Source organism: Carcharhinus amblyrhynchos, chromosome 18, assembly GCF_965287045.1.
Source record: "Carcharhinus amblyrhynchos chromosome 18, sCarAmb.v2.hapA, whole genome shotgun sequence".
Taxonomy (NCBI): Eukaryota; Metazoa; Chordata; class Chondrichthyes; order Carcharhiniformes; family Carcharhinidae; genus Carcharhinus; species Carcharhinus amblyrhynchos.
The window spans coordinates 4337916-4365237 of NC_137341.1; the positions used below are offsets into that span (position 1 = coordinate 4337916).

Sequence of the window (27322 nt, forward strand, 5' to 3'; positions counted from 1 at the left end):
AGCAAAGAAGCCATTGAAGTGGTGGAGGCTACCTCACTAAATATACTTAAGTCACGGGTAGATAGGTTTCTGATAGACAGGGGAATTAAGAGTTATGGGGAGAAAGCGGGAAAGTGGAACTGATCCACTTCAGATCAGCCATGATCTTATTGAATGGTGGGGCAGGCTCGAAGGGCTAGATGGCCTACTCCTGCTCCTATTTCTTATCTTGTTAACAATGTTCACTTCACTTCTTCCCACATGCCTTCAACCAATCTATCTAGCTTCTTGTTCCTTCAGCCCAGGTATCTCATTCCATTTTAACTGTCTTGTCTCTCCTCTGTGTGTCGACTTTGACCACCATCCCCACTTAAAGGTTGGGGCTATGACTCGGTTTGCCTTAGTTCGCTCTATCGGGGGACTCCGTGCTACCAGCAAACTTTCACTCTCTTTCTGTTCCCCTTTTTTTGGGACTAAAGGAGAACATGATAAACTTCCGAATGTCTTTATCAGATTTCCCCTTCAAGACAATGACACTGGGGACCTCTCTCACGAGGTATGTGAATGCACCTCCGATCTTTGCAACAACTCCAGTCACATACTTCTCCTAATCCCCTGACTAATTGACAAACGCTGAGCTCCCTGAATTACATGGCTCAGGTATCATGACTCATCTTTGCCATGCCTCTCTCTCACTTTGTTGACACCAGGCTGAAGCAAACTCAACCCTGAAGTAGGAGCGTGTTTAAACTCTGGCATTTGAAACTGAAGGGAGGCAGTGGCGTCGTGGTATTCTCACTGGACTGGTGATCCAGGGAAATGCCCTGGGGACCCGGGTTCTAATCCCACCATGGCAGATGGTGAAATTTGAATTCAGCACACATCTGGAATTACCGATGACCGTGAAACCGCTGTCGAATATCATAAAAACCCACTGGTTTCGCTAATACCCCTGAGGGAAGGAAATCAGCCATCCTGACCTGCTCTGGTCATAGTCTGATGCCAGACCCACAGCAATGTGGTTGTCCCTTAAATGCCCTCCAAAATGGTCCAGCAAATCTCTCAGTTAAAGAGCAATTAGGGAAGGGTCCACACCTCTGAACGAATCAAACAAAATGAAGTTGAACAACTGTAGACTGTATTCTGTAAGACAATGGCAAGTTGTGTCAGAGAGAAACATGGAAGTGCCCAGTTTGTCACATAGCAAATATATCCGCAACAATGACACCATAACCTGCACACTTCTTTCTGCAGCAAGGTGATGTGGGGGGTATTTGATTCCATTCTTTCAAATGCTTCTGTTTTGAGGACCATTATAAGACAATAACATCTCTGACAATCCATAAATTGCAACTTTTAAAACCTTTTGGGGTGTTGGGCATAGATTCCTTGTTTGCCCATTTGCTATAGTTATCAATCAAATCCAAGCACTCTTTCTCCATCCACTTCAAATAAATTGACATGTACTCATCCCCATTGTGTCCTCGTGTTTGACCGCAAAATGATACAGATAATCCCTGTGTGCCCTTCCTCTAACAATATCTCTCCATTTCCTTGGTGGATTAATGACTCTGAGACACGATGCAAGGATGCAACCTTGCTTTATGCAAGTCCTTTCTACATGTAAAAACCCTCCTGCAATTTCTAACCAACTCACTGATTTAAGAGAGTCATTTCTATCAGCTTTGAGAAATTTACTGTTCTTGCAAGTTTCTTCACTAAATTCTCTGGTAAATATCGCCATTTGTAAAGTGATTGACGGATAACTCAGTGGCTAGACATGAAACCTTCGTGGGAAGTCTCAAAAGAACATCCACATTTGCATGATCTGTTGACTTGTGGTATTTAATATCATACTGATGTACCATCAAGGTCTGTGCCCATCTTTGTAGTTGTACTGTCACAAGCGCTCCCCCCTTTGAACCAAATATGATTGTAATAGATTGCAGCTCAATTAATAAAGTAAACTCCCCACAGCACCGGTAATTGTCGAACTTTAGACCCCATTTATGATCATGAATAACTCTTCCACAATTTAAGTGATTTTGGCCTCACTTTATAAGAACATAAGAACATAAGAAATAGGAGCAGGAGTAGGCCATCTAGCCCTTCGAGTCTGCCCCGCCAGTCAATAAGATCATGGCTGATGTGAAGTGGATCCGTTCCACTTTCCTGCTTTCTCCCCATAACCCTTAATTCCCCTGTCTGTCAAAAATGTTATTGAAGTGCATTTAGCACCGACCTCCATTGTGTGAGATGACACCACACCTATCCACTGTGGCTTTGCACACTCAAACCCAGTAGCCTCTTGGCATCAATGGTCAGCACTTTATTCACTCTTAAATCCTTTTGGATACCCAAAAGACCATCCCCAAACTATTCCATTCTGGAGCAGTTGATACATTTGTATGAACTAAATTGGGGGTGAGTTTAGAACAATGCACAACAATCCCTCTGAATGTTTGCGGTAATTTGTTTTTTGGTCTCTTTGCTTTCAAAATCTCCTAAACCATCTCCTGCACTCGGGGAGTTAAATCTGTTTGTGACTCATGTATAAGTTACACTCCACACTAGGAAGCAGCACTAGGTGTTTTTAAGCATTGATGCCATACCCTTGAAGTAGGGCTTTGTTCAACCTTACGGGATAGTACAGTGGGTTAGCACTGATGCCTCGCAGCATCAAGGACCTGGGTTCGATTCCCGGCTTGGGTCACTGTCTGTGTAGTCTGCACTTTCTCCGTGTCTACGTGGGTTTCCTCCGGGTGCTCCGGTTTCCTCCGACAGACCAAAGATATGTCGGTTCGGTGGATTGGCCATGCTAAATTGTCCCTGAATGTCAGGGAGACTAGCTCGGGTAAATGCACGGGGTTATGAGCATGGGGCCTGGGTGGGATTGTGGATGGTGCAGGCTCGATGGGCCGAATGGCTTCTTCCTGCACTCGGATTCTATGATTCTTACCACATGCTCTTTCTCCGTCTTGCTGCTAATTGGAAGGTCATCTAAGAAACTACATTCTCCTTTCATCCCACTGATCCACGATGCTCTGGGACACTGGGAGCAGCAGTCACCCCAAATGGTAACCCCTTGTATTGGTAAAAGGCTGTGTGTTTATGAATGGGTGACTGTTCCTTGCTTTTACTTCTGTTTACTGTTTGCGTTTAATCTTCATAAATCTGAATGAATCCCTTTGCTTTTTGAACTACCACGATGGTATGACCCATTCACTGTTCTTGATGGCCCATCATTTCTAGTCTATTCAGCTCTTTACTTCCTGCTTCTAACTGTGCCTAAACACTTCCCGAGCTTTGCATAATGTTGGTTCTGCATTATCCTTTACCTTGTCTTTGGTCTTTGTAGGTCTAATTCTATTATTTGTTGCTTCTTAGTCAATGACCACATAGTGTGCTCTCAGTACATCCACAATGCCAGATCACGAATTACTCTTAATCGTTGCTGCAAATAATTTGGCCCAGTTTAAACTTAACTTCACAAACCAATTCCTTCCCATCAGACAGACTTTGTTCCATAGAACCCTGCAGTGCAGAAAGAGGCCCTTCGGCCCATCGAGTCTGCACTGAACACGATCCCACCCAGGCCCTACCCCCATATCCCTACATATTATACCCACTAATCCCTCTAACCTCTGAACCCAGGACACTAAGGGGCAATTTCTTAGCATGGCCAATCAACCTAACCCGCTCATCTTTGGACTGTGGGAGGAAACCGAAGCGCCCGAAGGAAACCCACACAGACTTGGGGAGAATGTGCAAACTCAACACAGACAGTGACCCAAGCCGGGAATTGAACCCAGGACCCTGGAGCAGCAGTGCTAACCCACTGTGCTACCGTGCCGCCCAACTCCGACCAATGGCAAGTAATAAGATGCATCCTCCACCCGAACATTAACTTGTCCAAAGCTGGAATGCTGTTATTGGAACATGAGTAAGGGGCTGCTTGTTCTCTCCTGAGATATTGGACGTGGTTCCAATGGCATCAACAATGAGAGTGAATTTCTGACTTCCATTTTTGTGGGAGCTGGGATTAGAACCTCAGTCCCCGGCACTCTCTTCTTCCGTGTCGTGTTTTCCTTGCTTCACGGTGGAGTCCAACTCTTGGATCATCCTGTGCGATAGCATCCGCTGCTTCTTCCTTATCGAGGCATATCTAGACCCCCGAACTAGCTTTAGGCCTACCTCAGCCTGGTGTGAGGATACGACCTGGAGCTTTCCTCTTAACTCTACTCGAGCATGACAGACTTCTTCACTATGACTGGAAATTGAATAGTTGGTGCTCATGTGTCGATTTCTGAGATGGTGAACCTGGTCGCTCTGGCCTGGATCTGGCTGAGCTCCAGTGGACTTCCCTGCTGCCTTCAGGAGGCTTCCCTGCAGGTGAAGAACGGCCTTGCGGTTTGCACTCACCTTGCCCTGCCATTCCATCCATCTCAGCTTATTGCTTTTATTTTTCCCCTCAAAAGCTTGACCTGCATTTTATTGCTCCGGGGTAAAGAATTCCAAAGATGCACAACGCTTTGAAATTCCTCCTCAAATCCGTCATCAGTGAGCACCCATTTATCCTGTGCCATTGCCCTGGTGATGGGAGAACGTGGCTTGCTGCAGCTTCAGACATGAGCAACAGAGTTTTGAACATAAGAACATAAGAAATAGGAGCAGGAGTAGGCCATCTAGCCCTTCGAGCCTGCCCCGCCATTCAATAAGATCATGGCTGATCTGTCGTGGCTCAGTTCCACTTTCCCGCCCTCTCCCCATAACCCTTAATCCCCTCTCTTATCAAGAACCCATCAACCCGCGTCTTAAAAATATTTAGCGAGGCAGCCTCCACCACTTCAACGGGCAGAGAATTCCAGAGATTCACCACCCTTTGGACAACTTCGATTTTCCAGACTGCAGAATGTTTGATGTGATTTATTGTTGTCACAATTATTGGGATGCAGTGAAAAGTGTTGCTTCTTGTGCGCTATACAGACAAAGCATACCATACGTAGAGAAGGAAAGGAGTGCAGAGTGTTGTGTTACACTCATAGCGAGGGTGCAGAGAAAGACCAACGAGGTAGGTCCGTTCAAAAGTCTGGCAGCAGGGAAGAAGCTGTTCTTGAGTGAGTTGGTACGTGACTTCAGATTTTAGTATCTTTTTCTCGACGGAAGAAGGTGGAAGAGAGAATATCCAGGGGGTGGGGTCCTTGGTTATGCCGGCTGATTATCCGAGGCAGAGGGAAGTGTAGACGGTGTCAATGGATGGGAGGCTGGTTTGCGTGATGGACTGGGCTTCGTTCATTTGTAATTTCTTGCAGTCTTGGACAGAGCAGGAGCCATACCGAGCTGTGATGTAACCAGAAAGAATGCTTTCTATGGTGCATCTGTAGAAGTTAGTGAGAGTTGTGGCAGACATATCAAATTTCCTTCGTTTCCAAAGAAAGTAGAAGCATTGGTGGGCTCTCTTAACTATAGTATCGGCATGGGGAGACCAGGGCAGATTGCTGATGATCTGGACACCTAAAAACTAGAAACCATCAACCATACCAGCCATTGCAGTGGTCTCGTCTAGACTTAGGCTCCACAGAGAACCAAAAAAATTGGGTCGAAGTTGATGATTGGAAAAGGTTCTAAAGCTCGCATTCAGCCCCTCCTTAACATCGTCAAGGGACGGCACAGTGGTTAGCACTGCTGTCTCTCAGTGCCAGGACCCAGGTTCAATTCCGGTCTTGGGCCACTGTCTCTGTGGAGAATGCACATTCTCCCCATGCCTGCATGGGTTTCCTCCCACACTCCAGAGATGAGCTGGCTTTATTCATTGGCCATAATAAATTGCCCCTTATTGTCAGAGGGGATCAGAAGGGTAAATATGTGGGGTTATGGGGATAGGACGGCGTCTGGGTGGAATTATTGTCAGTACAGGCTCAGTGGGCCAAATGGCCTCCTTCTGCACTGCAGATTCTACAAACTAATTCTGCTTGGAGCTGGCAGCCTGAGTAACAAGAACATAATCACGTTTGCGATCGAGCATCACCCATCATTCAGACAGCGGTTCCACATGATGGGTCATGCCCTGAAATTTGTTTTGCCCCTCATTCCTATCCTGCAAACTGCCACAATGAGGACCAATGTCTGTGCACTGTACTTTGTGCGAGCATAGGAAAATTTAAATCCAGGCAAGCAGCTAAATTTCAGTTTCGGTATTGCCCGAGTTTGAAGGCTTTGCCTTTCTGTCAAGTTGAAACCCCAAGTCGAGGCAAGATTGATTGCAGTAACCACCATGGTACGAGCCCCAGCGATGAAAGAGTACTCCACCCAATAGACCACCATGAATCAGACTGCGCAGCCAGACCATGACAGTCGAACTTGGGTCAGAGCCAAAGTCTAGCAGCAAGTGTGTTTGTCATGCGGCTTTGGAACATCAGGGCAGCAGATAGCGTCTCACCCTCAAAACTTCTTTGTTTCTCCAGCAGTAGAATTTAGGTGTGTACTTAACAGCTAGAACAACAAAAATACACCACGCCCAGAATAGCGTCAGTTCCAAAGTACCATACCTCCCACAGCCAAATACATCTTCTCTATCCTGCCAGCTAAATTCAAGTTTTCAAAAACTAATATCTTTAATATTAACCTGAAAAGAAGCAGATGATAGTGGGCATGGTCAAAGTATATGTGTTGTAGATTTATCATTTTGGAAACTGTATCAACTTTCAACCTAATAAACACACCCATCATTCTTCATCTGACTGGGATTTTTCCATTGAATGAAATTGCCACTTCCAGTTCTAACACTTAGCCACTAAAGTGATTCTACACGCACTCTTCGAGATGCTTAGAGAAACGTTAACTGTTATATGCTGAGAAATTGCTTGTTGTGGAAATAATTTATTTGAGATCAGCTGAGCAGTTTTGTTATATACATTACTGGTGATGACGTATTGTCCAGCATATGTTAAAGCAACTAACTCCAAGTGAACTGACCTTGGTCTTTGTGAACGTAGTCCGGTCCATCACGCAAACCAGTCTCCCAACCATTGACTCTGTCCGCACTTGGATTTGATTTCTTATTGCTACGTGTATTAGTATACAGTGAAAAGTATTGTTTCTTGCACGCTTCACAGAAAAACATACTATTCAGAGAGAAGGAAAGAATGTAGTGTTACAGTCATAGCTCAGCTGCAGAGAAAGATCAACTTAACGCGAGGTAAGTCCATTCAAAAGTCTGATGGCAGCAGGAAAGAAGTTGTTCTTGAGTCAGTTGGTACATGATCTTTTGTATCTTTTTCCCGACAGAAGAAGGTGGAATAGAGAATGTCCGGGGTACGTGGGCTCATTAATTATGCTGGCTGTTTCTCCGAGCCAGCGGGAAGTGTAGACACTGTCACTGGATGAGAGGCTGGTTTGTGTGATGGATTGGGCTACATTCATAGCATTTTGTAGTTCTTTGTGGTCTTGGGCAGAGCAGGAGGCATTCCAAACTGCAATGTAGCCAGAAAGAATGCTTTCTATGGTGCATCTGTAAAAGTTGTTGAGAGTCAGAGCTGATACGGCAAATTTCCTTCGGCTTCTGAGAAAGTAGGGGCATTGGTGGAGCTTTCTTAACTGGAGTGTCAGCATGGGGAGACGAGGAAAGGTTGTCAGTGATCTGGACACCTGAAAGCTTGAGGCTTTTGACTCTTTCTACTTGGTCCCGTTAATGCAGACAGGGGCATGTTCTCCTGAAGTCGATGACAATCTCCTTTGTTTTGTTGACATTGAGGGAGAGATTATTATCGTTGTACCAATTCATCAGATTCTCTCTCTCATTCCTGTACTCTAACTCATCGTTGGTTGAGATCTGACTCACTATGGTGGTGTTATCAGCAAACTTCACCTTCCCACTGCCTCAGACAAGGTCCCCATGCATCCCGGACATAGTCCCTTCCACCTTCTTCAGTCGGGGGAAAAAGATACAAAAGTCTGAGGCCACGTACCAACCGACTGAGGAACAGCTTCTTCCCTGCTGCCGTCAGACTTTTGAATGGATGTACTTTATATGAAGTTGCGCATTCTTTTCACCCGATCTATAACTGCTACACTATATTCTGCGCTGTGTCCTTTTCTTCTCCCCGATGTACTCAACGTACAGTATGCTTTGTCTGTATAGCATGCAAGAAACAATACTTTTTACTGTGCCCCAATACACGTGACAATAATAAATCAACTCACAAATACCGATTGCAAGACCAGTAACAGCAGCTGATATATGGAATGCAATCCTTCTCTTGATCTGAGCCATCATTATCAATTTGGATATCTCACTCAATAAGGATCCCAAGTGACCTGTGCTGTGTTCCGCCACTGTTACTGGAGAGTCGAGCCTCCGTCACATCGTAAAATACGTGATTGTTTAGTTCCAGCCACATCTGTCATTACTGTTTGTCAAATGGCGACAGTCATTACTTTTTTCCAAATCAATGACGCACACTGGGGATCGAAATGGATAACCCCAAAAAACGGGTGCCAGGATAGTGATGCGGAATCCCAGTGCTCGCTGTCTTGAGACGTAGGAAGTATTTTGGGCCTTTTTTAGCAGACGTTTGGCATTTGGAGGAAATGAATTTTGTTCCCACACTTGAGGGAATGATGGGCGTGAAAAGAGAGAGTCAGAAAGTGAGACGCCTGTGTAATTCATGCGAGAGGTGCCCCAGCTGTGGCAACTTGACATTTCTGCTCAGCTCTTGGTCTTATTTTTCATTGTTTTTCAATCTTTCTTTGAAAATAATTACCAATGTGCTTCAGGACTGTGTAAAAGGCATAAACTCGGCAGCGCCGTGGTTAACACTGCTGCCTCACAGTGTCGGGGACGCGGGTTCGATTCCAACCTTGGGTGACTGTCTGTGTGGAGTTTGTCATTCCAGAGGTGTGTGGGTTAGACGGATCGGTCACGCGAAATTGCCTGCTTGTGTCAAGGATTAGCAGGGTAAATGCGTGGGATTACAGGGATAGGGCTTGGGTGGGATTGTTGTCCGTGCAAGCTCGATGGGCTGAATGGCAGCCTCCCGCACTTGTTTGGGTTCCAAATTATGCACCGTTTGGTTGTTGCCTGTGACGTGTGTTGGAGTTATAAGCAGGGGTTGGATGGGCTTGGATTGTTGAGAGCAGAGAAGGCTGGCCGGGGTGGGGGACATGATTGAATCATAGAACCCTACAGTGCAGAAAGAGGCCCTTCGGCCCATCGAGTCTGCACCAACCACAATCCCACCCAGGCCCTACCCCCATATCCCTACATATTATACCCACTAATCCCTCGAACCTACACATCCCTGGACACTCGGGCAATTTTAGCGTGGCCAATCAACCTAACCTGCACATCTTTGGACTGTGGGAGGAAACCGGAGCACCCGGAGGGAACCCACGCAGACACGGGGAGAATGTGCCAACTCCACATCACAGACAGTGACCCGAGCCGGGAATCGAACCCAGGACCCTGGAGCTGTGAAGCAGCAGTGCTAACCCCCTGTGCTACCGTGCTTAAGATTGTGAGGGGGTATGGACAGGGTGAGTGAGGAGCAGCGGTTCCAATTCATTTGAGGGGTCAATCACGAGGGGGGCTCAGATTTAGAGCGAGGGACAGGGTATTCAGAGGGGAGTGGAGAAAAGAAAATGCACTGAGGGTGGCGGGAATCTGGAATGCACCGCCTGGGAAGGGAGCGAAGGCCGGATACCTTTAAGAAGTATTTGGATGATGAGTTGAGATAGCATAACGTTCAAAGATATGGGACAAGTGCTGTAAAATGGGATTAGCGCGTCTTAAATGGTAGTCACTGTCAATGTAAACTCGATGGGCCGAAGGGCCTTTTTCTGTGCTGTACGACTCGATGGCTTCATTTGATCAAAAGATCTGAGCAAAACACGCTCATGTTATAGTTTAAAGAATGAAAGGAAGGAGCATTTGAATTGATAAGGACCTGATTTTAACTCCATGTGAATGGACAGGGTTTGCTGAAATTAAAGTATCATTCAGCGGGTCTCACACAGCTTCACGTTCAGTCAATAATCTTTTAAACCCAGTCGTAAATGAACACGAGATAATTGTCGTTGGGGTCAGTTTTCAGCATTTCATCTCTTCGGTTTTAAGAGGCCTTGAATATAAATTGTTTCAGATAGGAGGAGGAAGCAGAGCGATCCAAGAATATTAAAATCGTTCAGGATGATTTTGTTTGCTAAGATTGCCCCTGAGTGTCCTGGGGTGTGTCGGTTCGAGGGATTAGCGGGTATAATGTGTAGGGATGTCGGGGTAGGGCCTGGTTGGGATTGTGGTCGGTGCAGACTCGATGGGCCGAAGGGCCTCTTTCTGCACTGTAGGGTTTCTATGTCCTACAAGCAGTTAACAAAGTGCACAAGGTGCATGTCTGCAGTGTACGACGATTGCTTTGAATAGTTTGCTTTCGAACATGCCCGGGCATGTTCGACTCGGAACAACTGTCCCAACGTTCCAGCTGTCAAGCCATCAAATGGCTGCCCCGGGGTGGACCCTGGAGCAAATGCCTCCGACTGACGGACTGTTGTTGTGGTGTGAGACGGTCGCTGTGCTCACTGCAAGTGGCCAATTCTCGGTGGATTGGAATTCAGCCCCCCAGTGTCCCTTCAGGAGGTTCAGGGGGTGGAATTCTGGCCTGTTGGGTGGGGAGGTGAAAATATGGTCCAGAGATGGCTTTGACGCTGACAGGGGGGGGGCTGGGTGTGGGGCAAAAGTGAATGCAGGGGGCCGAGGGCATCCGGGAGGGGGGTAGGTGCAGAGCGAAGAAGGAAGTGCTGTGCTGTGGAGATTGCTGATGACCCTTCCCTCAGTGTTTGCCCAAGCCCCCATTCCCACCCTGCAATCCCAAGCCCAACATCACACCCCCCCCCTGCCCCCCCCGAGACCACGATAGCCACATTACTGTGGTTACTGTCACTGCCTGCCTGGTGGTGAGCGATGCACAGCCCCCTTCATGAGATGCCAGCAGAACTCAGGCTGCAGAGGAGGGGAGGGGGGATTGGAGCTCCCGGAGGGGAGGGGGGATTGGAGCTCCCGGAGGGGAGGGGGGATTTGAGCTCCTGGAGCAGAGGAGGGGCAGGAGGGGGATTTCAGCTCGAGGAGGGGAGGGGGATTTGAGCTCGAGAAGTTGAGCGGGGGAGGGGGACTTTTGCTGTCAGAGTCCTTGACCCCAGAGTCATGCCTGAGAGATGCCCAATGTGGCAGTGTTCTCGAAAGGTGGTGATGCTGGCCTGTCGTTTGCTCTGTTGTTGACCAGCGAGGGAGAGACCTCCCCTGCCCCTCCCAACACCGTCATTGGCATTCAGTTCCACCCAATGTCTTCAACTTCAGTCAGGAAACTTAGATCTGCATCACAGAACATCATCACTTCAGGGAAATCTCCCGTAGCCGGTGTCGCCGCTGTGTTTTCATTAGAAATGGGAGCAGGAGTAGGCCATCCAGCCCCTCGAGCCTGCCCCCGCCATTCAATAAGATCATGGCTGATCTGAAGTGGATCAGTTCCACTTTCCCGCTTTCTCCCCATAACCCTTAATTCCCCTTTTCGAGAGAGACTGAAGCTGCACTTGATTACGTGCCAGATATTTGTGTTTGTGTTGGTTGCATTTTGCGAGGAACCAGTTTGCTTTGTTTTGATCTTGCCTGGCTCGGGCAAGTGTCAAAGCCTCGCTGTCTTGAGTGAAGCACAGGATTGGCCTGATCCCAGAGACTCCTAGTAATGAGCCGTGAAACTGACAAGCGGTGAGCAAGCATGTCCTCGTTCTCACCGGAGAAATCCCTGGGACGTTTCAGAGAAATTGGGTAAATAGTTTCATCGTCTCGTATCCCTAAAAGGGGCGACCGTTTGTCGCTGGATTTCAGTTTTGTTTGCGAAGGGTGTGCGGGAAGAAGGGGACCTGATGTATTTACTCAGAAATATCTCTCGCTCTGGTGCGACGCCAGGTTTTTCTGATGGGAGATGTTGAAGAGGAGTTGTCACGTCTCCTTAAAAGCCGAACCGTTTGGCTTTGTCAACGTTTAACTTCAAATGGTCCCTTTTCACCCGCATTTGTAAACTACTGTGTGGAAAATGCTCTCCCTGCCTTCAGCTGTTTACTGGTGAATTGCTTGCAGTAACAGAGGGTGGTGGGAGTTTGCAACGATGTCGGAATTTTTAGATCTAATTCCATTCCTCCTCTCCGAGTGTATTTTAAAATAACCCTTTCTTGTGCTCAACAGTTTGAAATATTTCTGTGTTATTCCTGAACAACAGTGAGTAACGATCGTCGAAACACATTTCCCATGGGTAAATTTAGCAAATTCTTTGCAGTCGGATGAACTTTTATGGCAAATAGCCAACATCAGCCTGCACAGGAGCGAGTTACTTTTTCCAAGTCGTTCACCCCTTCTGCTGGGATGCTTGCTCGCTACTTCAGGGAGGCCTGCAACGTATCTGAGACACCCAGGCGCAGCGAGGCAGTTCTAAGGTAGCTGGGAGCCTGTGCGTTTCTTGTAAGGCAGATTATTAGGCTCCTGAAGAATTACGATGAAGGGGGACCGTCCCACAGTCTGACTGAAGCACCACACAGCAGTACCCCATTTGCACATCTCAGATCATAGAATCCCTACGGTGCAGAAGGAGGCTCATCGGGTCTCCACCGACCGCAATCCCACCCAGGCCCGATCCCCATAACCCTACCCTACTAATCCCCTGACACTGGGGTCAACTTAGCCCGGCCAATCCACCTGACCTGCGAATCTTTGGAGTGCGGGAGGAAATGGGAGCACCCGGAGGAAACCCACACAGACAGGGGGAGAAGGTGCAAACTCCACACCGACAGCGACCCAAAGCCGAGAATTGATTGCCAGCTTTGTTGGAGTGCGTGATGCAAAATTTGCCCGGGGAGTTGAGGCAGCGAGCAGGCTCTGGGCAGCTGGCATTGTTGTCCTGAGATTGGGGCAAAGAGCTCCATTTCCACGCCAGAAAATGAATCAAATGGGATGCCTTCTTTTTTAACAACAGAAAATGCTTGGAGAGCCCAGCAGGTCTGGTGGCCACTGTGGAAGGAGAAAATAGAGTTAATGTTTCAAGTCTTGTATGATTCTTTATCGAGCTGTGAAGAAGTCACGCAGATTTGAAACATTAACCGTGTTTCTTTTTCCACGGATCTGCGGTGTTTTTCCAACATTTTCTGTTTTTGTTTCAGATTCTCGCCATTGCTTTATTTTGGAGCTTTTTTTCTGTCTGGGAGTGTGCTGTTCTGTGATAGCCGAGTTTACAGTAACGCACTAGTTTATTTTTAATGCCTGCATCCAAAGATGTGCAGGTTGGATGGATTGACCATGCTAAAATGTCCTTTCGTGCGCCATTATGTGCAGGTTGGGTGGATTGGCCATGTTAAATTGTCCCTGAGTGCGCCATTATGTGCAGGTTGGGTGGATTGGCCATGTTAAATTGTCCCTCCGTGCCCCAAGATGTGCAGGTTGGGTGGATTGGCCACGCTAAATTGTCCCTCAGTGCCCCAAGATGTGCAGGTTGGGTGGATTGGCCATGCTAAATTGTCCCTCAGTGCCCCAAGGTGTGCAGGTTGGGTGGATTGGCCACGCTAAATTGTCCCTCAGTGCCCCAAGGTGTGCAGGTTGGGTGGATTGGCCACGCTAAATTGTCCCTCAGTGCCCCAAGATGTGCAGGTTGGGTGGATTGGCCATGCTAAATTGTCCCTCAGTGCCCCAAGATGTGCAGGTTGGGTGGATTGGCCACGCTAAATTGTCCCTCAGTGCCCCAAGGTGTGCAGGTTGGGTGGATTGGCCACGCTAAATTGTCCCTCAGTGCCCCAAGATGTGCAGGTTGGGTGGATTGGCCACGCTAAATTGTCCCTCAGTGCCCCAAGATGTGCAGGTTGGGTGGATTGGCCACGCTAAATTGTCCCTCCGTGCCCCAAGATGTGCAGGTTGGGTGGATTGGCCACGCTAAATTGTCCCTCAGTGCCCCAAGATGTGGGGTAAAAATATGGGACTACAGGAATAGAGCCTGGGTAAGTTGCTCCGTTGGAAAGTAAGTTCAGACCCAATGGGCCGAATGGCCTTCTACACTGTTGGAATTCTTTGATGCCACTCCAGCAGGTGCTCCACAGACAGAAAATGGGAAGTTTTTTTTTATGGGACAGGAGAAGCAGCAAACTCCCCACTTTCCCCTCTCCTTCCAAGTACGAGACCCCAGGTTAAATACTTTAATATTACTCCTCGGTGTTTTGGGCCCAGCTGCTGCTCACTGGAAGTGGTGTCTAACTCTGAAGATTAAGTGAGTGCTGATAGCACGGCCCATGCCAGGTCAAGCCGACACACACACTGGAAATCTTCGACCGCGGCAAGGATTCTCCAGTCCCGCTGCTGCGAATGAAGATTTGGCTGAGCGCCAAATTCTCCATTCTCACTGGCAATAAGAAAGGAGCGTGAACGAGTTGGGAGAATTCTCTAGCCCTTATGGGGATCAATTGCTAAATGTGAAGGAAACACACTTTGGTGGTTCAAGATGACAGCTCGTTCAATGATCAGTAAGGACGTTAGCAGTTTGTGCACTGTTTTAGAATTGGTTAACCAGCCTGTCAGCTGAAGTCTTACTTACTTTGGCTCGTTGAGAAAAGTTTTTAGGCGTGTTCAAGTGTTTGTTGCGATGCATGAGTTAAATCTATGATTCCTCCTATTTTCTCCTTAAATGTGTCTATCTTTCCTCTTTGTTTTTGCTTCACTTTGCCTTTCCTGCCAACAGAAGGGTACGGTTTGAAAGAATTAACACAATGCCCATAAAAGGTCACAGAGCTGGTAGGAGGCCACCGAAAAGGCACCAGTCTTTCTCTGCCAGATCCTTGCTGAGGTACCTGCAATGTTTGTGCTTGATGTGTGAGCATGTGTGCAGCCGCACTAATATAGTCAAGCTGTGTATACACGTCAACAGCATTTCATATCTTGTGATTTTTACGCGCAGGACAGTTTGGCAAAATTAAATTCCTTCTCCAACTTATGCATGAGGTCTGCGATGTTGATGGCCACTCTCTCTTTAAATGGCAACACCCAGCCCTGGTGCACTAGGACGGCAAGGTGATCCGTCCTGGTGCCTCGCAGTGCCACAGACTTGGGTTCAATTCTCGCATTGGGTCACTGCGTAGAGCCTGCACGTTCTCCCCGTGTCTGCGTGGGTTTCCTCCCACAGTCCGAAAGATGTGCTGGTTAGATGCATTGGCCGTGCTAAAATCTTCCCCCAAACAGGCGCTGGAGTGTGCCGACTAGGGGATTTTCACAGCAACTGCATTGCAGTGTTAATGTAAGCCGGTTTGCAACACTAATAAATAAATAACTTGAAGGCAGTGTGTCCAGCTGTGGCAGCCGCTGTGCTCTGTTTAACTGTGTGAAGGATGATCTGGTCTAACTTTAACATTTTTTTAACTGTGCAAAAATGCCGGGGTGAGCAATGCACGTAAGCTGATCCGACGTAAACTGCAACTTTTCGTGCAAAGTTAAACTGAAAATCTGTATCGTTTGCTAATGTCCTCAAAAATTGATTGAAAGGCACGCGGTAATGTAGACCGTCTCAAAGTGGCGCATTTGGATTTGAAATAGCTAACAGATATGTTGCCATTTGAAGTATTATTGAATGATAATGCCATGTTTGAGGGTTTTAATGGTCTCGCTGCTTTGCATGTGGCGCACATTTTTATTTCTGCTTTTCGGCCTTGAATAAACATGATCAAACATGCAGCTGTGGAATAGGATCCCGGTAGTTAGACAGTAGTTCCAATCCAGCAGATAAACCGTTAAGGAACTTCACTCAGAAGGGGAGGAAAATGCCCCAAACTTCCTGCCTTTTGTTGAATTACATTTGCATATTGTTAATCAGTTGGCTGTACGCGGCTATGAACCTTCTGACACCTGGGCTGGAAAGCATGAATGCATTGGTTAAGTGGCCCTTTGTTTTTACCACAAGAATTTGTGGCATGCAACTTAGGAAGGGACCCACGTGACTTGGCAGGAGGGCCTTCCGTCTTTTCACATATGTTTTGCTATCTCTGAACCAAAAGAGGCCAGCTCTTCCATAGCTGCCGCCCTCAGCACGTCATCTGCAGCCACTCTGGTGTCTGGTTCGAGAATCGCCCCTGAACAACCGGACTGCAGAGCGGCAGAACTCAAACCAAGGATGTTGGAGCTGGAAGTCAGCCGCGCAAAACGCACGTGAACCGACGCGAGGCACCGATGTGGGGTGGGGTAGAACCCGACCACTCGAGACGTTTTAGCGAAACCGAAGGGTAAACTAAGAGCTGGGACAAGTCATGACATCTTTAGCGAACTGGCATGTCATACCTAACACTGAGCAGGTACTGTAACCTCCATCTGCTTCAGCTCTGCTGATTTTTAAAGAAAGACAGCTTTTCCATAAGTGTGGAAACACCAAATACTTCACCGTCTGTGGCATTCTGCTTGAAGTGTGTGATCTTGATTGCATTCTGCGTTTTACCGGGTCCTGCTCGTTCTTGTTTGTTATATCACAAATGGGTGAGAGTCCTATTTTAATTGCTAGGTTAATGTCAGAATGGATCTTCTGATTAAATATACAGCCTGATTTCCCTCTCCAGCAGCAGGGACTGACCCTGGGCTGGGACCAGTAGGGACTGACCCTGGGCTGGGACCAGTAGGGGCTGACCCTGGGCTGGGACCAGTAGCAGCAGAGACTGACCCTGGTCTGGGACCAGCAGGGACTGACCCTGGGCTGGGACCAGTAGGGGCTGACCCTGGGCTGGGACCAGTAGCAGCAGGGACTGACCCTGGGCTGGGACCAGCAGGGACTGACCCTGGGCTGGGACCAGCAGGGACTGACCCTGGGCTGGGACCAGTAGCAGCAGGGACTGACCCTGGTCTGGGACCAGTAGCAGCAGGGACTGACCCTGGTCTGGGACCAGTAGCAGCAGGGACTGACCCTGGGCTGGGACCAGTAGCAGCAGGGACTGACCCTGGGCTGGGACCAGTAGCAGCAGGGACTGACCCTGGTCTGGGACCAGTAGCAGCAGGGACTGACCCTGGTCTGGGACCAGCAGGGACTGACCCTGGTCTGGGACCAGTAGCAGCAGGGACTGACCCTGGTCTGGGACCAGTAGCAGCAGGGACTGACCCTGGTCTGGGACCAGTAGCAGCAGGGACTGACCCTGGTCTGGGACCAGTAGCAGCAGGGACTGACCCTGGTCTGGGACCAGTAGCAGCAGGGACTGACCCTGGTCTGGGACCAGCAGGGACTGACCCTGGTCTGGGACCAGTAGCAGCAGGGACTGACCCTGGTCTGGGACCAGTAGGGACTGACCCTGGTCTGGGACCAGTAGCAGCAGGGACTGACCCTGGTCTGGGACCAATAGCAGGGACTGACCCTGGTCTGGGACCAGTAGCAGGGACTGACCCTGGGCTGGGACCAGTCGCAGCAGGGACTGACCCTGGGCTGGGACCAGTAGCAGCAGGGGCTGACCCTGGGCTGGGACCAGTAGCAGCAGGGGCTGACCCTGGTCTGGGACCAGTAGCAGCAGGGACTGACCCTGGTCTGGGACCAGCAGGGACTGACCCTGATCTGAGACCAGTAGCAGCAGGGGATGACCCTGGGCTGGGACCAGCAGGGACTGACCCTGGTCTGGGACCAGTAGCAGCAGGGACTGACCCTGGTCTGGGACCAGTAGCAGCAGGAACTGACCCTGGGTTGAGACCAGTAGCAGCAGGGACTGACCCTGGTCTGGGACCAGTAGCAGCATGGACTGACCCTGGTCTGGGACCAGTAGCAGCAGGGACTGACCCTGGTCTGGGACCAGTAGCAGCAGGGACTGACCCTGGGCTGGGACCAGTAGCAGCAGGGACTGACCCTGGTCTGGGACCAGCAGGGACTGACCCTGGTCTGGGACCAGCAGGGACTGACCCTGGTCTGGGACCAGTAGCAGGGACTGACCCTGGGCTGGGACCAGTAGCAGCAGGGACTGACCCTGGGCTGAGACCAGCAGGGACTGACCCTGGTCTGGGACCAGTAGCAGCAGGGACTGACCTTGGGCTGGGACCAGTAGCAGCAGGGACTGACCCTGGTCTGGGACCAGCAGGGACTGACCCTGGGCTGAGACCAGTAGCAGCCGGGACTGACCCTGGTCTGGGACCAGTAGGGACTGACCCTGGTCTGGGACCAGTAGCAACAGGGACTGACCCTGGGCTGGGACCAACAGGGACTGACCCTGGGCTGGGACCAACAGGGACTGACCCTGGGCTGGGACCAGCAGGGACTGACCCTGGTCTGGGACCAGCAGGGACTGACCCTGGTCTGGGACCAGTAGCAGCAGGGGCTGACCCTGGTCTGGGACCAGTAGCAGCAGGGACTGACCCTGGTCTGGGACCAGTAGCAGCAGGGACTGACCCTGGTCTGGGACCAGCAGGGACTGACCCTGGTCTGGCACCAGCAGGGACTGACCCTGGTCTGGGACCAGCAGGGACTGACCCTGGTCTGGGACCAGTAGCAGCAGGGACTGACCCTGGTCTGGGACCAGTAGCAGCAGGGACTGACCCTGGTCTGGGACCAGCAGGGACTGACCCTGGTCTGGGACCAGCAGGGACTGACCCTGGTCTGGGACCAGTAGCAGCAGGGACTGACCCTGGGCTGGGACCAGTAGCAGCAGGGACTGACCCTGGGCTGGGACCAGCAGGGACTGACCCTGGTCTGGGACCAGTAGCAGCAGGGACTGACCCTGGTCTGGGACCAGTAGCAGCAGGGACTGACCCTGGTCTGGGACCAGTAGCAGCAGGGACTGACCCTGGTCTGGGACCAGTAGCAGCATGGACTGACCCTGGTCTGGGACCAGTAGCAGCAGGGACTGACCCTGGTCTGGGACCAGCAGGGACTGACCCTGGGCTGGGACCAGTAGCAGCAGGGACTGACCCTGGGCTGGGACCAGCAGGGACTGACCCTGGGCTGGGACCAGTAGCAGCAGGGACTGACCCTGGTCTGGGACCTGTAGCAGCAGGGACTGACCCTGGTCTGGGACCAGCAGGGACTGACCCTGGCCTGGGACCAGTAGCAGCAGGGACTGACCCTGGGCTGGGACCAGTAGCAGGGACTGACCCTGGGCTGGGACCAGCAGGGACTGACCCTGGCCTGGGACCAGTAGCAGCAGGGACTGACCCTGGGCTGGGACCAGTAGCAGCAGGGACTGACCCTGGCCTGGGACCTGTAGCAGCAGGGACTGACCCTGGTCTGGGACCAGCAGGGACTGACCCTGGCCTGGGACCAGTAGCAGCAGGGACTGACCCTGGGCTGGGACCAGTAGCAGGGACTGACCCTGGTCTGGGACCAGTAGCACCAGGGACTGACCCTGGTCTGGGACCAGCCGGGACTGACCCTGGTCTGGGACCAGTAGCAGGGACTGACCCTGGTCTGGGACCAGTAGCAGCAGGGACTGACCCTGGTCTGGGACCAGCAGGGACTGACTCTGGTCTGGGACCAGTAGCAGCAGGGACTGACCCTCGTCTGGTACCAGCAGGGACTGGCCCTGGTCTGGGACCAGTAGCAGCAGGGACTGACCCTGGTCTGGGACCAGTAGGGACTGACCCTGGTCTGGGACCAGTAGCAGCAGGGACTGACCCTGGTCTGGGACCAGTAGCAGCAGGGACTGACCCTGGTCTGGGACCAGTAGCAGCAGGGACTGACCCTGGTCTGGGACCAGTAGCAGCAGGGACTGACCCTGGGCTGGGACCAGCAGGGGCTGACCCTGGTCTGAGACCAGCAGCGGCAGGGACTGACCCTGGTCTGGGACCAGCAGGGGCCGGGAATATTTCTAACGAATGGCTGTTTTAAGCATTGCATGGGGTCTCTGGTCACTGTGTGGAGTTTGCACATTCTCCCCGTGTCTGCGTGGGTTTCCTCCCACAGTCCAAAGATGTGAGTGTTGGGTTGATTGGCCATGGTAAATTGGCCCCTCAGTGTCCCGGGACATGTAAATTGTTGTGGTGGGGTGGGGGTGGATGGTGGGATGAGCGGGATAAATGTATGGGATTACAGGTAATAGATTAGGGGTTGGGCCTGGGTGTGATGCTCCGTCGGAGAGATAGTACAGGCTCGATGGGCTGAATAGTCTCCTCTGACACTGTAGGGATTCTAACTTTCAATGTCAAATGTTCAAGTCATTGAATGAAAACAGCTGTTTTAATGACAGTTCCAAAATTTAGCACAGCAAATACTTCAATAGATGGAAAAAAAAACATTGCAAGGAGTTGTAATGAGCGAACCCTTAACTGATCGTTGAATCATAGAATCCCAACGGTGCAGAAGTAGGCCATTCCGCCCATCTTTGCCTCAAAGATACTTGACACTTAAAGGCATGCTTTGAAACTTTGAATTTTGAAATGACGATTGGGAGATTTTCCTTCTGCCAGTTGTAGTTTCTGAGGGCAGTAGGATTCTGTTTGGGTCAAGTTCTCCCTGTGTCAGGTGCCATCCAATAGCTCAACCAGGCCGCTGTTATTTATTCGGCAACCGGTTCGGAGACTTCCAGCCTGCCTCCCTGATCAAAGCCTTAGGTCGGATATCCCTGATTGGGAGCAGAGCTCCTGTCCGATTTTTCCACCCCTTTTTCCCAGGGTGGAAGGACCAGGGGAATAGACGCAAATCAGTATGGATGCTGGAATCTGAAACCCAAAGAGAAAAGGCTGGAAAATCTCAGCGGACCTGGCAGCATCTGGAAAGGAGAGAAAAGAGCGGACGCATCGAGTCCAGATGACCCTTTGTCCAAGCTCAGGGGGCGTAGGTTTAAGGTGCAAGGGGCGAGGAGATTTTTGTTTGGCACGAGGGTGGTGGGTGCCCGGAACTCATTGCCAGGGGAAGTGGTGGAAGCAGATCCGATCACGAGTTTTAAGGGGGGCGTCTCGACAAATACATGACCAGGATGGGAGTGTGGTCTCCGGAAGGGTAGGCAGCACGGTCGGTGCAGGCTTGGAGGGCAGAAGGGCCTGTTCCCCTGCTGTTAGTTTCTTTGCCCTTGTTCTCACTTGGGGGAACACCGAGGCGAACAGAATCGCCGGTGAAACGGGACCATTTTCTGAGTCTCCGGTTCAGTTTGTCACGGGATAAAACTTGCATGCGGTTGGTCTACAAGTTGAGCGTCACCATTCGGAGAGCGAGGTTTCGTTTGTTGTGTTTGCCTGTCTGATTTTGAATAGCGTGAAGACCAAATTGCTTCTCTTTTGTGTGTTGAGTTCAGCGTGCACTCGTTCACGGCTCACCTGAGCTGTGTTTATACATACCGATTTGTTTCAGGTTGAAGCGGATGTTCAGGTGTTCACCCCGGTGACATGACGGGACAGGTGTTCGCGCCTGAGGGCAGTACAGGAGTAGCTGCCTGCTCTCACAGTTCAGTAGCTGAGTTGTATTCCACAAGTTTCAGGTGTCAGAGCTTCCACAATGTTGAGGGAACGAGGGTTTTTTTTTTGTAGGGCAGTAGTGTGATCAGTACAGCGCTGGCACGTCCAGGTGAGCTGATAGCTCAGTCCGTCCGTGCCCAGAATGAAGGGGTATTAGCATAATCTACCAACTTGCTAATGTATCAGCCAGGATCCTCCGATTGCAGTCACCCTGCCAGCGAGAATGGAGAATTTGGCACTGAGTACTGTGCGCGGTTCTGGTCGCCTCCTACAAGAAGGATGTAGAAGCTATTGAGAGGGTGCAGAGGAGATTTACAAGGATGTTGCCTGGATTGGGAGGCATGCCTTATGAGGATAGGCTGAGGGAGCTGGGACTCTTCTCCCTGGAGAGACGAAGGTTGAGAAGCGACCTGATAGAGGTTTATAAAATGCTGAGAGGTACAGATTGGGTGGATTCTCGGAGGCTATTTCCCAGGGCTGAAACGGTCGCTACAAGAGGACACAGGTTTAAGGTGCTGGGGAGCAGGTACAGAGGAGATGTCAGGGGGAAGTTTTTCACTCAGAGGGTGGCGAGTGAGTGGAATCGGCTGCCATCGGTGGTGGTAGAGGCAAACTCACTGGGGTCTTTTAAGAGACTTCTGGATGAATACATGGGATTTAATGGGATTGAGGGTTATAGATCGGCCTGGTCGGTATGGATATGATCGGGGCAACTTGTGGGCCGAAGGGCCTGTTTGTGCTGCAGTGTTCTATGTTCGATTTTCATTCGCTGCAGCGGGACTGGAAAATCCCAGCCACAGGCAAGGGCGGAGAATAATTTTGCAGGATACGGCGAGGCTAGCATTTAGTGCCCACCACTTGTTGCCCTTGAGAAGGTGATGGGTGAGCTGCCACCTGGAACCGCTGGGGAGACAGTCCTGTTCGGGAGGGAGTTCCAGGATTTTTACCCGTCGATGATGAAGGAAGGGCGATATATTTTCCAAGTCAGGATGGCTTGTGACTTGATGTGTGGCGGGGATCTGCAGGTTGTTGCTTTTTGTAGGATTGTGTTTCTGGCTTTGCAGGAACAAGCTGCTGAGGAAGCTATCTGATGGGGACACTAGGACCACCTCAGTCACATTGCCATGTTACTGGAATTTGGCTGTTCTCCGTCGCTGCATTGTATTATAAATGTAGCATTCGTCTCAAATTGCCATTGTTAAAGGAATACTTCTGCTTCCCCTCCAGCTCCGTCCCTCACATAATTCTGCTCTCTCTTCTTACCATTGCTGGCCCACATACAGACTGAAGTCTCACAACACCAGGTTAAAGTCCAACAGGGTTTTATTTGATAGTAAACCCACAAGCTTCTGGAAACGTTGTTCCCTCATCAGGCTGATTCTGATCAGAGAAGGGCAGATCAGAACCTTCCATTCACCTGACCAAGGAACAGCGTTTCCGAAAGCTTGTGAGATTACTGTCAAATAAAACCCTCTTGGACTTGAACCTGGCGTTTGTGAGACCTCTCACTGTGTTTACCCCAGTCCAACGCCGGCATCTCCACATCGTGACCACGGACAGGCTGTCAGGTGATCCTGGTTCTCCAGTCCCTCGCTCTCAGGTTGATCACAATCTGAGCCCAGTGTTGCCACCTTTTCGGCTGCAGGGTACGTCACAGCCAACCTCCATCTCATCAGCACACGTGCCATTCTCAACAGAGATATCTGGATCATGTTGGAAATCAGAATGCTGTCTGACTGACTTTCTAATGTATCTTTGCCCACACCCGAGCTTGGGGACCAGAGAGTCAATTTGCACTCCCCACCCCACTCCTCCCCCCGCTTCTCTCCCCCCACGCCCCCCTTTCTCTCCCCCCGCCGCCCCCCCCCTTTCTCTCCCCCCGCCGCCCCCACTTTCTGTCCCCCCGCCGCCCACCCCTTCTCTCCCCCCGCCGCCCCCCCTTCTCTCCCCCTCCAATCCAATCCAAGATTGTGGCTCCAACAACACAGAACGGGAACTGAATCTCTGAGCTCTCTGTCGCACCCCGTAGGGTACAGCATGCCACCATTTACAGAGCAATCACATCAGAAACATTGAGTGTAACATTTATACTGTCGTTTTTAAAACCCAGTGGTGAACTAAAATAGAGAGCTCTCTTCCAGTCGGAGCAGGAATAGGCCATTCAGCCCATCAAGCCTGCTCCGCCATTCCATTGGATCATCTGCTTCTTCACCACTTTCCCGTGCTATCCCTACATCCCTCAATATCGTTAGCATCCAGAAATCAGCCTTGTACTTGCTGAATGACTGAACCCTCGCGGCTCTGCAAAGATTCCCCACCCTCGGAGTAATAAAATCCCCCTCCCACCCCCGCTCGCCATTGTAAACGACCTGCTCTATATTCTAAGACGGCGCCCCCACTCCCAGTCTCGCCAGCCAGGGCGGACGTCCTACCCACACCTCCCCTCTCAAACCCTTCAAGAATTGGATGCTGGCCTTCATAGCGAGGGGGATTGAATATAAAAGTAGGGAGGTCTTGCTGTGGCTGTATAGGGCATTGGTGAGGCCGCAGCTGGAGTACTGTGTGCAGTTTTGGTCGCCGCACTTACGCAAGGATATTTTGGCCTTGGAGGGAGTGCAGAGGAGGTTTACTGGGCTGATACAGGAGTTGAGGGGGTTGAGCTATGAGGAGAGGCTGAATAAACTAGGCTTGTACTCGTTAGAGTTTAGAAGAATGAGGGGAGATCTCATTGAGACGTATAAGATGATGAATGGGATGGATAGGATAGAGGCGGAGAGACTCTTTCCGCTCAAAAAAGACAGTAGGACTAGGGGGCACAGCCTCAAGATAAAGGGGAGGCGGTTTAGAACGGAGTTGAGGAGGAACTTCTTCACTCAAAGGGTGGTGAATCTCTGGAATTCTCTGCCCGTTGAAGTGGTGGAGGCTACCTGGCTAAATATTTTTAAGACGCGGGTTGATGGGTTTTTGATAGGAGAGGGGATTAAGGGTTATGGGGAGAGGGCGGGAATGTGGAACTGAGCCACAACAGATCAGCCATGATCTTATTGAATGGCGGGGCAGGCTCGAAGGGCTAGATGGCCTACTCCTGCTCCTATTTCTTATGTTCTTATGTTCAGTGCGATCACCTCTCAATCTTCAAAACTCGAGAGAATACAGGTTTACTTTCCTCAATATCTCCCCCACAATCCCTCCCCCTCCCAAGGATGAGTCTTGTGATTCTCTGTTGCATCCTAGGAAAAGTGTCACCTCAAAGAGACCAGCTCGCCGTGGCCCCCCCTCCCCCCCCCTCGATTGGTCTGGCGAACCGGGAAGATAGCGGGCAAGGATACCAACCCCATTTGTGTCTCTCTGCCATCCTCACAGCTGTGTTCACCCACAAAGGGTGGGAAGCCGATGAGCGAGAGTGAAAAAAGACTTGGTCCCTCGTGGCATCTTGCCTGGAATCTTCTGGTGAAAATCATTCCTGGTCTCTACCAGGGCTCTGCAAGGATGGAATGCAGTGGCGGGGGAGGGTGGGGGTTGAGGAAATGTGTGAAGAAGTGGGGCATCGGGGACTCGCGTTGATTTGTGGGGGGGCAGTGGGGAAGAAGACGCTGCCAATGATTGTGGGGAAAGGGGAGGGGGTGGCAGGAGGTCTCCCTGGTCTATCATTAGATTGGGGGTCCCGGCGCAATGATGCCCCAAGTAGAATACAGCCACCTCCTTCAGCCGTGCTCCCTCGTGGCGCAAATCTCCCAACTGTCAGAAAGACTGTGGGTAAATTGCGATGCCAAATCCACCCAAAAAACTGGGGCGGACCACTCCCATTTTCAGACTCGCATCAAACTCGGAATTTCCTGGGGCGATAGCTCTCCTCTTCCTCCCACCACCACCATTCACCAAACTGTGCAGAACTCTACAGATGCAGTCTCACCAGGGTTCCATCTATAAATCCCCATGCGATGGAGGCTTCCTGATTGCCAGCTGCACTTGCGTGCCAGCTATCAGTGACTGTTTAGCAAGGGCACCCAGATCCCCGTGTACATCCCAGACACATGCCTTTCTGTTTCTTTCTTCCAAAAGTGGTTCCTTCACACTTGTGCCAGTGGTTTTCAAGCGTTAAATGGCCATAATTAGGTCAAAATTCAAGTTCATATCATGTTGTATGTGTTGGGAAGTATATAAGGTGCGTGAACAATCTTAGAATATTTCACCATCGTAACATAGCTCTGTGAACACAGAACCCCTGTAGTGCGGAAAGAGGCCGGTGGTTGTCTTAAGCTTATCCATGCTGCTGTCCTTTTAAAATCACTAAGCTCGTCCCAATTGCCCACATTTGGCCCATATCCCTCTATTTCCACCTTAGCCATGTAACTGTCTAAATGGTTTTTAAAAGATGAAATTTTAGTTCGCCTCCACGACTAACTGCCTCTGGCAGCTTGTTCCAGAACTCACCACCTTCTGAGTGAAAAATTGCCCCTCTGGGCCCTTTTGTATCTTTCCTCGCCTGCATTAAACCTATGGCTTCCGGTTTTAGACTTCCTTACCTTTTGGGAAAAGATGTTGACCTTCTTGCTGATTTATGCCCCTCATTATTTTACAGATCTCTATAAGATCACCCCTAAGCCTCGTACACTCCAGGGGGGAAAAAATCCCAGTCTATCCAGCCTGTCCTTCTAACGCAAACCGTCAAGTCCCAGTAGCATCCTAGTAAATCTTTTCTGTGCTCTTTCTAGTTTAACAATATCATTTCTCTAATAGCAGAAATGTTCACAGTGTTCCAAGGTGGTGTCAGCAGTCATTTTCAGCTGCTTCAGACGGTTTCTCTGGAGATCCGTTGATTTCCCATTGGAGTTAGAACAGGAAATGAGTAGAATCCCTGCGGAATCTCACAGACATCTCGAGAAGTTAGATATTCCCCCCCACAAGCTAACGGTAACAAAATCAGTGTCTGTTAATAGAGGTTCTTGCTCCAAATTTTCCACAAGTGGCAGATCATACAGAACTTAGTCAAAGGGGTAGCAAAGTGTCACTGTGGCCCCGAGTCAACTAAGACTGGAATTAGACTCAAAAGCTTTGCTCGATGTTTTTATGCGATGTTCGTGAGAACATCACGTTTCATGGCAAGCCCTGTAGCTTGTGGGAAAATCTTTTCATGAATTGAATGACCTGAATTGAGAAGGGTTTGTGGGGGTGGGGGGCATACTCTGGCCCTCCAATGATGCCAGTACAGCAGAACGGAGCTCCCCCCCTCATCCTATAGCCTCAGACCAGAAACTTCAATCACCTCCTGAGGTTTGAATGGTTTTGAGGGGGACCAGACAGACCGTGTCTTGGGGGGCCAGTTGGGCTAATCGAGACTTCGACAGCCGAGGTGTTCGACTCCCGAGTTTGTAAACCCGGAGTCACACCCCACCCACTTTTACCTCCGACGCCACTCGACCTGGACCCGTCTGCCATCCTCCCGCCGTCAACTAGAAAGGTTAAAGATGAGTTGAAAATTCATTTCTTAGAAGCAGGCTTACATTAACACTGCAGTGAAGTTACTCTTCCAGTCTGGCAAACCTTTCCGTTCTTCACACTGCTGCAGTTCTGGTCTCTTGCGCATTCCTGGTGGCTGGCACTGTTTTCTCACAGTGCCAGGGACCTGGGTTTGATTCCCAGACTCGGGTCACAGTTTGCGTGGAGTTTGCACATTCTCCCCGTGTCTGTATGAGTTTCCTTCGGGCGCTCCGGTTTCCTCCCACAGTCCAAAAGACGTGCGGGTTAGGTGGATTGGCCACGCTAAATTGCCCCCTTCGCGTCAGGGGGGACTCACTTGGGTAAATACATAGGGTTATGGGGATAGGGCCTGGGTGGGATTGTGGTCAGTGCAGACTCAATGGGCTGAATGGCCGCCTTCTGCACTGTAGGGATTCTACGATTTCAATCACTTCATCGTCAGCAGCC

General features: G+C 50.4%; 1 protein-coding gene across 4 annotated transcripts in view; it reads left to right on the top strand.

Moving 5' to 3' along the window:
* rhbdf1a (rhomboid 5 homolog 1a (Drosophila)) overlaps positions 1-27322 on the top strand; it is a 163150-nt gene that overhangs the window by 40817 nt on the left and 95011 nt on the right. The window contains exon 1 of one of the 4 annotated variants that reach the window (XM_080206284.1): positions 14737-14846. The exons of 2 other annotated variants lie outside the window; for them this stretch is intronic. In XM_080206284.1, the coding sequence (XP_080062410.1) occupies positions 14770-14846 (77 nt within the window). In that variant the 5' untranslated portion in view covers positions 14737-14769. Of the gene's footprint in view, positions 1-14736; positions 14847-16037; positions 16342-27322 lie in introns of those variants that run through there. One more of the 4 variants, XM_080206285.1, reaches the window with a different exon arrangement.